Source organism: Motacilla alba, chromosome 9 (assembly GCF_015832195.1).
Source record: "Motacilla alba alba isolate MOTALB_02 chromosome 9, Motacilla_alba_V1.0_pri, whole genome shotgun sequence".
Classification (NCBI taxonomy): domain Eukaryota; kingdom Metazoa; phylum Chordata; class Aves; order Passeriformes; family Motacillidae; genus Motacilla; species Motacilla alba.
In genome coordinates this window covers 11,990,517-12,004,912 of record NC_052024.1, presented here as the reverse complement: position 1 = coordinate 12,004,912, position 14,396 = coordinate 11,990,517, and the positions used below count along the sequence as shown (strand labels likewise).

The following is a 14,396-nucleotide window of genomic DNA, read 5'->3' as shown; positions in this document are numbered from 1 at the left end:
GTTTTCCATAATATTTTTTTCTCCTGGTACTTACAGCCTTCGGGATTTCTCTTTTGGGGTAGTTGATTCTTTTTTGTTCCTCCCTCAAAAATATTAGTAACAGAACAGGGTAGGAATTTTCCAAAACTTTATAAAAAATGTCATTTATCTCAGCTTTTAAGTGAGAATGTGCACATTGTGGCTGTCTGGAGAGATGCAAAATGCGACCCTAAATGGCAGGAGATGTCACCCAGGCTTTTGGTTGCAGACTTGCATCTGGAACACCTTTTCTTTCAGAGGTCTGTCAAATGATTTAAGTGTTCTCCCTCTGGGCTTGCAGTCCACGTTTGGAATTGTATTTCCAAACTGAGAGGTCTGAAAATGATAACTTGATTAATTGCATGTTCAAACTATGTCTAAAAGAAAGAGAGATGGCTCAATGGTAGAGAAATTGGGTAGAAAATATGTCTCTGTTAGAACCAAGTAGACCCTTGGACTATCTCAGTGGAAAGTGTGATGAAGGGAAGAGCTGTGACATTCTCCCCTTTTCAGATGAGGTCACTGTTCCAGATGGACTTGTGGTTTGTAGACTCAGTCAGACATCACTCTGATTGCAAAATACTTTAAACTGATCTGCTGAGCTTCACACTGTCAACCAAAAATCTTGACTTTCTTCTGAATTGTTGTTAATTGCTGCACTGAAATTGCTCTAAGTGATGTACAAGGACACAGCTTTTCAACATTTGGTCTTACTTCAGAGCAGGTGGAGTGGAAAGCAAGTAGATTGAAGGGTTTAGCCTTTGAATGTAGATAAGGAAGGATTTTACTCATGAAATTTGCCAGAAAGCACTTTCCACGTGTTCCTTGGAGTGACCTGGCTATGCATACAAATAGTTTCACATATAATCTGGGATTTCTACATCTGAAGAGGTTAGCATGCACTGTAAGAATGTGATACTCTAAAGCATGAGAATATAAAGGGTTACTTTATTTCCTTGGGCAAAGCTACTGGGCAACACTGAAAGCCTAAAGAGAAGATGCATTAATTTCTGGAGAGTATGCTTGCTTTATTAATTTTGACTGCACCTTTTATCACTTTTTTTCCCTTCATGTGAAACCTGTAGTGTTTTGGGGAGATTTTTGTTAGTGACCCTAAAGTGCAAAGGATCACCAAATGGCAAAACTTCATGCTTGCAGTGGAATTCTTCCAGCATTTTCAGATGCAAGCTGTCATGTTAAATGGGAAGGCTAAGTTCTGCCATGTGGTTATCCAGTCTTCAACACTGCAGAGAAAGAAATAGAAATAGGAGGAAAAAATAAGTCAGAATAGTAACCTTGAAATTTCCAGACTGTTTAGGACAGGAATGCTTTCAGAGAGTTCTCTGGAATGGAGTCCTGAATGACTGAGTGTGACTTAAACCAAAACTTTTAATTTAGTATTTTGTGGTTTAGATTATGATGTGAATGAGGCACAGGAGGGTTTCACATGGGACCAGTTGGAATGGAATTTTCTGGTTCTGGATTTAAAAGGGATGGGGGACAGAAAAAACGGCAAAAGTTAAACCATGATGCATATTACTATTATGTAAATAATTTTCCAGGTATATTTGCCTATAAATATAAATTTGTTCCACTTTATCACATTTTTATAATTAAAAACATTAATTCTCTTCATGTTTTTTTTGCTAGCAGCAGAGGGTTTACCTGCTTTTGGGGTAGTGCTGGCAAATGTTGTGTCTGGAACCCTGGACTGGGATCAAGTCTGGTCTCAGGTCTATTTTCCTCACTAGAATAAGGATAAAGGAGCTGAATGTTTTTGGAAGAAATTTAACATCTAATGCCAAGTGCAGTATAAAAGTCAGGTTATTATTAGTAATTGCAATTAAGCCAATGATAAGTCTACATGTGGCTTGTGTTCAGTGGTTGTAAAGCTTTGAACCGAATAGATTACTAAAGGAAAATACCATAAAGACTGAATTGCTGGGCCATGTTATGGCCAAAATAAAACCTGCTGGTTTCAGTCGGGGAAATTATGTGAGAAGGTGCTGATTAAGGAATTTCTGTCATAGAAATGCCTGTATAAGATATCAGGTAAGGCAAGCCCAGAGACTGGTCAGAGATGTAAACTGGGTGTGTGCTCAAACACAGTGATTTTAGCAGCAGTGGGAAGATCACCTCTGACATATGGGTATTTAAAATTTTGTTTCTGAAACTATTGCTAGATCTTTAGCGATCAAGTTGAAGGAGTGCTTAAAGTTATGGAATAAAAAAAGCTCTGCCTTCTACTGTGATTCTAACAAAGTCATACCTCTTGAGCCCTTTGAGCAGAGGAAAGTTTGAACAAAAAGACCCAAAAGGTGTTGATAAGTAATAATTCTGATGGAAGATGTAGTGCTAGAGTTGGAGGGGGATGGAAGAAGAGCAGGCAGGAAGCCATGGCAGCCCTTACCTTGACTTGTATGTAACCTGTCACATCCACCCTTTGTCAGATCTTTTGAAGTGACAGAGATCTTTGCCTTTGCAGAAAACAGTCACAATCAATCAAATCAAGTGGAACTTGAACTAAAGCACTGATTATAGATATTTTAAAACAAGAATTGAGATAATGTTTCAAGCTGTTATGGTGGATTTAAATAGGGAAAATAGACAAATTCAATAATGCCACCTGCATGATAGGAAGCTATTGCTGAAGAATTGACTTGAGGAAATTGTTCCACCTTCTCTAAAAGTATTTTTGATTTCCTATAATCTCCTATTATTCTGATGGCATAGGAAAGCTGAATTCAATATACCAAGTTTTGGCCTAGCAAGTCCACCCTTCCAGAAGCATGCAAACACAGTCTGTATATTTTTCATATTTACAGTAGAATGTGTTTTCTTTGTCTTTCTCTTGAAGGCATGGGAATTTGTGCAGTTTATTCTTCTGAGATCAAAATCACAACTGATAGAAATAGTGTATGGACGCATTCAGTTACTCTCCCCAGTACAAATTCACTGCCTTTGCAATTCCTTTATATTTATCTTTACCAACTTTGTTCTTGTAGGTCAAAAAGACAAAGAAAAGGTTTTCAAATACATGTTTCTTTATATAAGTTTATAAGTTTTTGTCTTACACCCTCCATAAGGTTTCAATTACCATTCAGATTGCATCTGTGGAATCTTTTTCCAAAGACAGCATTACAGCCACTTTCTAGAGAAGCTTACTAAATAAGGTCATCCTTCACTAAGTGATTGTACTGATACCCAGCTGTATAAATTAATGGCATGTTCCCCCTGCCCCATTTTCTATTAGCACACTCTATGGAAGGTATTACTAAACTTGGTAAAGGCTAGAGGCCACTTAATTAGAAGAAAAATATAAGGCATCTAATCCATGTATTTTAATCTTCTAATTAATGAAACTACTGTAGTCTAAAGACACCTTTCTTTACAGTACTGTGCTGCAGATGGCTTTTAATGCAATGAATCACTTCAGTACTTACTTGTAGTTTGGGTTTTTTTAAAATCTTTGTGTTTGTTTTTTGTGAATTTTTCTGGACATGTGTCCTTGTGGACACTGTTATTAACAAGAGTTAATAATTCTTTTTTGTCTTTTTAGGGACCTTTGTCGCCAGGATAAAACGTGTGAATATTATTTAAGCATAGATGCAGACGTCGTGCTGACAAACCCAAAAACTTTAAGAATACTGATAGAACAGAACAGGTATAGTAAATCTCTTATTTTGTAGAATTTCCTCTAAATTGAAAGGATTCTCTGGGGTCTGTCCAGAGAAAATATGGTCCTGTTTGTTTTTGCAGAGTTAAATCCTCTTTGTTTCTCGTGGTATTTTATTGCCATGGTTCGTAACGGGCTTGGGGGCCAACAATTCACAAAGCATTTTGTTCCTGTCAAACAGCAATTCCTGATGTGAATTTCAATTTCAGTTTTCATATTTTCCTACTCAATATGTCACTTCACAGGAAGATAATTGCTCCACTAGTAACGCGCCATGGGAAGCTTTGGTCCAATTTCTGGGGTGCTCTGAGCCCAGATGGTTATTATGCTCGATCAGAAGATTATGTGGACATTGTCCAAGGGAACAGAGTGTAAGTAACTGTAAACTAATTGTTAAGGTCAGGGCACCCAGTATGGTCATTAGCAACATATTGCATGAAGATATACGAGTATGGTATTGCTCCTGGAGAGATGAGGTTAGGTATATTGTTTTGTGGTTTCTATTTCATAGAAATACATTTGTTTACTCCCACTCACAGCTTGAAAAAACAGCCAAGTGTTTAATGTGATGAGCTAGTGTTAGGACTGGACACAGCCATTACTGGTACCTGTCTGATGGTGTCTGGTTGCTCACCAGTGCACAGTACAGAAAAAGGCAAGATGAACAAAAAGCAAACCCAAAACTCTACATCCCTGGGACCTCAGGCAAAAGGAATGGTTGTTGTATTCATGAAATGACTTTGTCATCACCTTGGGCCAAATGCTTAATCAATGGAACAGCTATAATTTCTTTGTGTGTTTCATACTGTATATGATGTCACATATATCTTGAGGAGCTCTTCAGCAATACTTTTGTTAAGGATAAACTTTTGGGTTTATCCCTCCCCTAAATTAATGTGATATAAATTGTTCTAAGCTTGACTGTTCCATATGGGGATGCGTTTTCTTTGCTCTGGAAGAACAAAAGGGTTTGAAACAGACTGCTTGAATAGGACTGACTTGTTTTCAGTCCTACTGTACAAAAAGATGTGTTTGTGGCACTGAGAGGGGGGGAAATCTGCAGAGGGAGCATTTTGAAAGCAATGCTTTTGTGTTGATATTGGCCCAACTCGCATAAATACATGGCCTGCTGTGGTCTGTGGGTACTTGTGTGAGGAGGTCAGACCAGCTGTGTGAAGTCTCAGTGAAGTCTTAAACTCATTTAAAAATCTGTTTTGGAGTTACTTTCTCCATCTGGTATTGTAAAATAATATTAAAAGAGAGTTTGACTGATTGCCTTAACTATGGAAACATGAAGTACATGTGTAGTTAAAATTCCATTGAGAATTTGACCTTGCTATATTTTTATAACAATATTTCATAAAAATTGAATTACTGCCTACGCCTACTTTTGAGAGGTCCAGATGTAGTTTTCCAAGTGTCTTGGGAACCTTTCAGCTTCTTCTCCTTGCAACTTGCTTAGTCTTGTCAGCAAATACAGAGATGCTGATTTAATAGAATAGGCAACAAATTAGTTTTCCTAGCTTTAAACTGTTTTTGTGTTGGTTTTTCTTTTTCTTATTTTCAACAGAGGAGTATGGAATATCCCTTATATGGCTAATATATACTTAATTAAGGGACAGACTCTCAGATCTGAGATGAAAGAAAAGAACTACTTCATGCGTGATAAGCTGGATCCTGATATGGCACTCTGCAGGAATGCCAGGGAGATGGTAAGGTGTATCTGTAACAGCTTGCTTTCAGATGCACACAAGTCTTTGTGTCCTGCTGTACTCATAGACTGCTTCACTTGATTGATCTTGGATATTATATTTTACTTCTAATTCAAAGTACTGGCCAATTTTTATGCGATAAAACTCTTCAGGTGTATTTTTTAAATTGTTGAGAACAGAGGTTTTTTCAAGGCCAATGCACTGATGCAATGACTGCATGGTGTTTTCTAGTTAAATTCCCTGAAAATTTCTGTTGAGGTTAAAATACCTTTCTCCTTGGCACAGCCTCAGTAGATGAAAGAGGGCTCAACTGCTCTGCTGTGTATGACTTAAAATTTACCAATGCATTTGGATCATCTCTTATGTGCATTTTTATACAGTGTGAAACTTCCAGCAGACCAAGTTGGAATATTTTGCCATTTTTTATTAAGTAGCTATATATTGAAACTGATGATGGGCAGTGTTTATTAAAAAGCCTAGGTGATTTAAGAAAAGATTCCTAGGGAGCATGAATTACTCATTAATTTTTCTAGATAGATTAAAACTGTATCAGATAAATGTTACTTGTGTTAATCTGGAAGTAATGAGAGAACTTCTTTGTACTGTGAAGTTATGAATCTGTAAACCCATATTTCTACTGATATTTACACTAGTTTCAGCACAGAGACAAATAAGACCTAAACCAGACCTATTGCCAGACACTATAGCATTGAAAAATATTTTTGCTGAATTGAACAAGAAAAGTTGGCAAGTATTAATTTTTTTATTCCCTCATAACAAGGCATGAATCTCCTCTGTTTGTACTGATTCTTCAGAACATCCCCGTCCAGTCCTGTTGTATTCAAACCTCCTCAGCATCAGTTCCTGCAAAACCTGTGCTTTCCATGTGCTCATTAAACTAATCTGACTGGCTCATGAGCAAATTGCTTCCTCTTTTCCTCTTTGTCAGTCTGGGCTGTAGGAGGGTTTGGTACGTGCTTGTTCTGTATTGCAGCAGATAAGAAGGGGCTGGTGGAAACAGCTTTGACATGTGTATGAAGAGCTTTGCTTGGAGATGCATGTTGTCTGTAAAGGCATATCAGCTTTTGGTCAAAGGCTGCTCTTTCCCTGATGTACCTGTGGAAACCTAAAAGTAGTTGGAAAAAGAGAGAGATTGTGTAAGAAAACTGATGTGATGATTCTCCTTCATTTTAGACTTTACAAAGGGAAAAAGACTCCCCTTCTTCGGAAACATTCCATATGCTCAGAGCCCCAAAGGTGTTGCTTTATTTGTTTTTTATTAATTAGTTATTACATGCAGTGCCATTCTACCGCAGGAAGATACTTCTCCTCTGTCCACTTCCTCTGATGAAATACTGCTCTGGCTTTCTCTTCAGTCTGCTAAGGGTCAGGTTTTTGCCAGGGACAGGTTTTTCATGCCCAGCTGAAGGCATCTCAGAGAGGCTCTTTGTTTCCTTAGGGGGGTTTTTTAGTGCTTGTAAGGTCAAGATGTGCTGACACTGTTTCTGTAGCTAAAATGGATGGAGCAGTCCTAGGAAGGAGTAAAGTTCAGATCACTTGTAGGTCTGCCAGGCCCCCTCAGGGACCACATTGTCACTTTAAGCTGTTTTTCTTGACCCAGGCCCTCCTTATTCTCCCTGCTGCAGCTATTTTATGATTTGGTAAGTGCCCAGAACTGGGCATGTTTAACATAATCATGAGCTATCTAACAGTTTAACTCTTTTTCAGACAAAAACATAGACAGAAGTACCAAAGTACCCAAATGGTAATGTCTTCATCTGCTGCAAATCCATAAGTCACAAATATTTCAGAAAAAAAAGTTTTAGTCTGAAAAACCTTAAACTAAAAAACATCCCATAGAACCTAAGTTTCTTTTAAAAAATACTATATTTTCTGCTACTACTTCTAATCAAGAGAGTTCTGTTAATATCTTCTGTTAATAAAGCTGTATCTTACTTGATATCTTCCATATAATTACATGAACAGACTTCAGAGTGCTCAGCTGTTTTGGATGCTGATCTGAATATTCATGTGTGCTGTATTTGCCAATATCTTTTTATTTCAGGCCAATTCACCAGATGGATCATGTAGTGAATACTCTGAAATAAGTTTCTTGTTCTTACTTTCATGAACCCTTTGATTGTTAGCTTATTCTTTCAGGTTTTAACTTGAAACTAAACCCTAGATATTGGTTTTCTTGTGTGTGAGCATTTTCAGTTTGAGATCAGATTCTTGCAGTGTTTCTGCTTAAATTTTCTGGAAAGCAAATCGACAATCACTCCTCTGCTTTTTCCTTTCTATAACTCTACATATGTTCTCAACAATATATGTTTTGGGTTAATGTTCTTGGAAAATAAATGCAAGTAAATGCTTGTAAAAAAGAAGTTACGAAGAGTAGTTGGTGATTAGAGTCAACCCTTTGAAAATTAGTGTGCTAAATTAACAGCACCTTTACAATATATATGTACAAATGTGTGATTATATTTTATAAAAGCAGAATCATGAAAACCTTTTTAAAACTTTGCAGAGATGGACAATTTTGCTAATGATATTTTCTCTAATTGGTATAGGGTGTTTTCATGTACATTACCAACAGACATGAATTTGGAAGACTTCTTTCTACAGCCAATTACAATACTTCCCACTACAACAATGACCTCTGGCAGATATTTGAGAATCCCGTGGTATGCATCCAATTATTTCTAAAATTTTATTTAATTTTAAAAAAAGTATAAATTTATATATTGTATAGGACTTGAAATTTCAAGGCTTTATGTGGTGAACTTTTGTTTACTGTGTGCTAAATATTGATTATGTGCTAAAAGGTGTTCTTACCCATCTAAGCAAATGACAATTTATCATATCAGTAAGCCAGCTGGTGACCAGAGCATGAAATTGGAGCTATGGCCCTGGGGTACCAGGTTTCATGATTTTTGACATGATGGGAATGTGTTTGGTTATGAAAATAAGAAATTTTTAAATTGTTTCTGGTGCTTTCAGTAAAGCAAATGAATAGAGTATAAATTATTTTTTATCACTTGCAAATGTCATTGTTCTGTTGTAATATTTTTAAATATTTTTTTTAGGATTGGAAGGAAACTTACATAAATCCAAACTACTCAAAGATCTTCACTGATAACATAGTAGAACAGGTGAGTATAAGTAGTTTTTTAGAAATTTGTGTGACTGATAATAAATTGGCATGCAGTAAATATTTCCATGCAAATGCTGTTTTGGTCTGTGACTAAACAGTTTTTTGATGTTTTGGATCAGAACTGATTTTTTGCCATTTGATATAGGCTGCTTGCTTTTATGCAACTGATCTGCACAGAGCACTTGTGTTGGATGATCAGTTGTGACAATTAGGGACAGTGATTTAATGAACATTGCCTCTCTAAAAAGCTGGGATAAGTTTTTTCTGTGTAAAGCAATGTTAAGTTTTAAGCTGTTATCCCATACTAACCTGAAATGTGGAAGACCAGGGTTGTCATTTAGAGCCATAAGGCACAGAAGGTGTGGGTGCACTGACACATTCTTAGTGCTGGGTCAGGGCTGAGAGTTTTTGCTTTTGTGTGAATGTGCTTGAGAATCAAGTTTTTAATTGTTTTCTTGTAGCCATGTCCAGATGTGTTTTGGTTTCCCATATTTTCTGACACTGCCTGTGATGAATTAGTAGAAGAAATGGAACATTTTGGGCAATGGTCTGGTGGAAAACACCAAGTAAGTGTCAGCCTATATCAACATAATCTTAATGAGTGATCTTAACTACTTTTACAACAGTAAGTCACAGTGTCCTGCAACAAACAAACATCCCAACAGTTGCCAATGGTCTGAAACATCTGCTTTGTGGTATGAAGTGCTTAGTTTAGTCTACCACGTAGCTGCTTCTTCAGTAGATTTAGAGGCATTCTTCAATTCATGTTGTGGTGTGCTGACTCTGGCTGGATGCCAGGCACCCACCAAAGTCACTCTGTCACTGCCCTCAACTGGACAGGAGAGAGAAAGTAAAAAAAAAAGTTTGACTTGAGAGATAAGGACAGGGAGAGATCATTCAATAGCCAACACAGGGCAAAACAGACTCAGTGACACAGCATTTTAAAAACACCTTCCCCCCACTTATCCCCTTTCTTAAAGCTACTGCCACCGCAGGGATGCTGTCTCTGTCACTGCTGGTTCAGCCTTGGCAGTGGCAGATGTGTGTTGCAGTGGCTGGCATTGGCTCCACTGGGGAAGTTTCCAGCAGCTTCTCCCCCCTGCAGCCCAAGCTGTGCCACATAGACCCAGTGCAGACTTTGAATTAGCAAATTAGACACTAACAGTGGTGCAGCTCTGTAGCAGGTAGCTGACAGTTACCCAAGGCTGGTTTTGGATAGCTGTTGATAACTGCTCAGACAAGTTTTACTCATTTACCTCTCAAGTACTCATTTGTCAGACTTGTCCCCCTAAGGAGTTACCTGAAAATGTTATGAGCTATTGTGTCAACGTTATCAGAGAATTCAAGGTATTTATTAACTACCACTAAAATCAGAGGAATGTTTCCCTTACTCACAATTGTGCTACCATGAAAAACTTTAGTCATAATTCTTATGTAGGTAGGAGCCTCTGGAAAGAATTTTAACATACTTTTATCTTTAAATTATTTCAACATATATTTCCCTATCAAGTTGAGGCCTGTAGTCTCTTGATCTGATAGAATTTCAGATGCATCTGCAGATCTGTAAATAAAACTTATTATCCCAAGAAGCTCTTTTATTTACAGGTGACACATCCAAATATTGACTCATCCTACTTTTGACTCTTCCAATTTTTGCTCATTGATATCTCAGCACACTTTTTTCCTTGGCAGTTAGCTGTGGGATTGCTGTACAGACAGCCACTGAAACATTGCTTTGCTGCAGTTCTGTGATTCTGCAGATTTCAAATAAATATTTGTTGAAATGTCAGAAACATCCCATGTTCCTGTTTCCAAGCTATTTGTGGTGTTTTCACTAGGACAGCCGCATTTCTGGAGGTTATGAAAATGTCCCAACTGATGACATTCATATGAAGCAAATAGGACTGGATAATGAATGGCTGCATTTCATACGAGAGTTCATTGCCCCAGTAACACTAAAAGTCTTTGCTGGCTATTATACCAAGGTATGAGTTAAAAGCTTTTGCAGAAATTACTCCACAGTGTGACTAAATTTAAGTATTTTAATGAATACACCTCTTTGGTTTGGTTGGAAGTTTATATGTGGCACAGCAGTAGTTAAAGATGAATGTTGTTGATTTTTTATTTTAACTAAACTTTAAACAAAATCACAAGAATCCTGCGTGTGACTTGGCAGTTCCCAGCTTGAAGTCTGGCTGTGTGTTTTGTTGCAGGGCTATGCTCTGCTGAACTTTGTTGTAAAATACAGCCCTGACAGACAGCGGTCGCTCAGACCTCACCATGACTCCTCTACGTTCACGATCAACATCGCCCTCAACAAAGTAGGAGAGGACTTCCAGGTGAGTTACTGGCTTAAAAAATGTTGTCCTTTGAGTATCTAACATTAGAGCCCAAACACAGAGAGACCCAGCTGAGAAGGAAAAGATGCACATCACAAATTGAGATACATTGTGCCTTGTGGTTTTTTGACAAGCACTAAACTTGCTCAGCTCCAGTATCCAGAACTGTTGATGCAGTCAGGCTAAATTGATCAAACTGGTTTCAGATGGTGGGAGAGAAGGGGTTTGAGGAAAAGCTTAGGAGATGTTAGTCATTTCATTTTTAACATTTCTGAAATGCTTCATTTCTATACAATGAAAACTAGTTTTTCAAAAGACTAAATAGTGCCAAGTTGACTCAAGTGGCTTCTTTTCTGTAGTTTTTTTTAATGGTTCTTTTTTAGAACAGCCACAGAATGAAAATTTTTAACTCTTGTGTCTGTTTAGGTTTTTTCTGAGCTAAATTATTTTCTAGTCTGTTATTGTTTCAAATAAAACAGTCCCCAGAGTGTGGAGCTAGGCAGGGCAGTGGCAATAATATCCAGCCTTTACTTAGAGAGAAATTTAACCTGTTGTGTTTATAAGCCTTTATTATTCATAGTACTAAACACCAATAAAGGTGCTTGTCACACTTACTATTTCAAAAAGCACACCTTCAGTTTGAAATCAGCAGCCAGATTAATTCATTTAAGATTTGTTTAAATGCTGTCCTGGATAGGGGTGCAGTCCTGACACAAGGCCTGTGAACACAATTTGCTTCTCTCTGGTAGAATCTGTAGTGATGTTATTGAAGATCTGTTTGTCAGATTTGTTGCTTGAATCAGTTTTTACCCAGTGAATGCTAAAGCAAGACAAGGGGAAATCTGATTGCAAATGCTTGTGTGTTAACTAATGCTCCAAAGATGGTGTCATGTAAACAACCTTGCTAAGGGATGGTAAAAGAAAAAAGCCAGCCTATTCATAATAGCAAATTATTTGAAGCAATGGATATATAAAAATAAATGTATTAAAGCACAAAATAAATATTTGAGGTGTTTTGTGTTTGTGTTTTTACTACAGGGAGGTGGATGTAAATTCCTTAGGTACAATTGCTCCATTGAGTCTCCCAGGAAAGGATGGAGCTTCATGCACCCAGGAAGACTTACACATTTACACGAAGGACTTCCTATCTTGAACGGCACAAGATACATTGCAGTATCGTTTATTGATCCTTAATTTTATTTTTCTTTGTCCTCTTCAACAGCAGTGTTCTTTACATAAACATTTATTTATAGATGTCTTCTGGAAGATGGTGATAAAAGAAACTAAGTTACTGTTATGACACAGCAGAGATACTTTGGGCTAAAAGGAGGAAAACAGAAAATGTTCTAATATTGTTGGAGATTTCTTGATATCTGCTCTGAGCCTCGAGTCCCAAAGTAAACATGTCCTACTTGTTTTTCCATTCTGCTGTCCTAAAGAGTGGGTAAGGAGAGAAAATGGAAAAGCACAGTGAACCCATTTCTTCGTTGAAAAAAACCCAAACCCCAAGGAATGCTAAATACAAAATCATCGGAAAAATTTATCCTGGTTTTCATTCAGTTAAGTGACACAGCTAAAGTTTGGTGGTCTGTATATTTGGTACCAACCAAAGAAAGGAAAATCACAGCATAAAAACAAAATCAAATGAATCTTGTTTACAGTTGTTTCTGGTAAGCAATAATTCTGTATGCTGGTTTATACTGAAGGGAAAACGTCTCTGTAGCCTGGTCTCTTAATTCATTGTCAATACTGAAATGTACACCCTTAGAAGAAAAAAATAAATTGCAGAGATGGAACAAGGATGAAATCTTTTATCTAAGGAGAAAAAGTTTTATCATTTGTTCTGAGAATTCATCCTGTTGAAAGCTTACTTTTCTTCAGCAAGTGACCTTTGTTTAAAGTGAGTTATTTTTCTAAATGTGTAGTTGTACCCAATGGATACTGGAAATTTGAAGCTTATTTTCAGAACGCTGGTAAATTTTAATAGGATGTTTTATAGGGACAGTTTTCTACTCTTAAAATTACTTGAATTTTGTATCAGGAAAATGAAATGGTGGCAGTCTCTTTTAAAGCTAAGGGTCTTAACTTGACATTTATTTTGAAGAAATTGGTTTAAAGTATTCCTACTGTATCTACTGTTTGTAATTTAAAGAAACTTGAAGCTAACTGTCTCAAAGTCTACCGTGCCAAAATGCACGACATGTTGGAAAACCTTGAGAAAAATAAAGGGTAATTTTAAATTAATGGAGCAGCTGTTACTTGACTGTATCAGGTAGTTTCTTTGCACTTGGAACTGTTCTTAAAGAAACTGATTTACTGACAGATATTTTCTAATGATCTGTAGATGAGAGATGGGCCTGTCAGATTTTGGGTTGTTTGCCAGTGGAGTTAATTTAGTGAGTTCCTGTGTACCAAGCCTTGCATTACACTTTCAGAACGACCCCAGCAGGAGTGATGGTTCCTGGGTCTGTTTTTATATGGAGGCTGTTTGATGATCTAAATAGTACTTCACTTTTCAACCATATATCTTTGAAGAAGCTTTATATCACATTTTCTAAACAGAAACTTTATTTGCAGCTGACAGGATTAGGAGAGAGTTTCAAAGATTTTTCTTTTACTGAAAATAACCACATCTGCTTATGTCCCTGTTCTGCAGTTTTGAGGAATGCGTTTTAGCCATATTTAAAGTTATGCTGAAGCAAATACATCAAAGTGAGTTTACCTCAATCATGCATTAAAATGGGCTGGCTTCAGAAGGAATGGCTTTTGACAGGAAATTTTTTGCTTTCTTTCAATTTCTCTTTACACTGTCAACTTTTCTGCTCTTCAGGCTAATATTTGGGGGTTGCTATCCCTCAGCTTTTTCTCCTGGTGTGGAACAGCTGTCTCAGTGTCCCTCTCTGTAGTGCCTGTGCTTAGACAAACTTTACAGATAAGAAAATCTTCAAGCCTTCAGAAAGAAAAAAAGCCTTTGTTAGTAATCTTTTTCTAAACATTTGTCTGTGGTCTCATAGGCTAACTTAGAACAGAATGATATTTTTTACCATTGGATCAGTTAACAGGCAGTTTATTGTTTTGAGGAGATTCCTTGGAAAAAAAAACCCACAAAAATACAATCCTGTAACACAGAGGAGTTTCTAGATTTCTGCAGAATTTTTCCTCCCCCCAAATAACTTGTTTTTTAGTTACGTATTCTGTTATTCTCAGCAAAATGTCTATTTTTTAGTGTGCATTTTTCCTGAAGAAAACCCTGAGGGCTTTAATTACTGCTAAATTTTTGTGTTTGCAACTCTTAGTTCACTCTGTCACTTTGTGACAAGTTACTCTGTGTTTAGTGTACTGCACATTTGTTGGAAGGGAAAATGTGTCTGCCATGCTCGAGTTACTAATGTTCTCTTATTTCTTCTTTCAATAAAGTATTTGCAAAGGGTGGCAGCTGCCTGTCAAATGGACAGCAACAGGTATGGAAGTGTTCTCATTAACTTCTTGAGAACTCA

The 14,396-nt window shown here is 37.1% G+C and overlaps 1 protein-coding gene across 2 annotated transcripts in view; it reads left to right on the top strand.

Annotated features, from left to right (window-relative positions):
* PLOD2 (procollagen-lysine,2-oxoglutarate 5-dioxygenase 2) overlaps positions 1-13,147 on the top strand; it is a 46,350-nt gene extending 33,203 nt beyond the window's left edge. Inside the window, exons 11-20 of one of the 2 annotated variants that reach the window (XM_038145717.1) lie at positions 3,578-3,682; positions 3,940-4,065; positions 5,265-5,406; positions 6,601-6,663; positions 7,977-8,090; positions 8,493-8,558; positions 9,022-9,126; positions 10,399-10,545; positions 10,774-10,899; positions 11,938-13,147. In XM_038145717.1, coding sequence (XP_038001645.1) covers positions 3,578-3,682; positions 3,940-4,065; positions 5,265-5,406; positions 6,601-6,663; positions 7,977-8,090; positions 8,493-8,558; positions 9,022-9,126; positions 10,399-10,545; positions 10,774-10,899; positions 11,938-12,093 — 1,150 coding nt within the window. In that variant the 3' untranslated portion in view covers positions 12,094-13,147. The remainder of the gene's footprint in view (positions 1-3,577; positions 3,683-3,939; positions 4,066-5,264; positions 5,407-6,600; positions 6,664-7,976; positions 8,091-8,492; positions 8,559-9,021; positions 9,127-10,398; positions 10,546-10,773; positions 10,900-11,937) is intronic. The other variant, XM_038145718.1, reaches the window with a different exon arrangement.
* Positions 13,148-14,396: the final 1,249 nt, after the last annotated feature.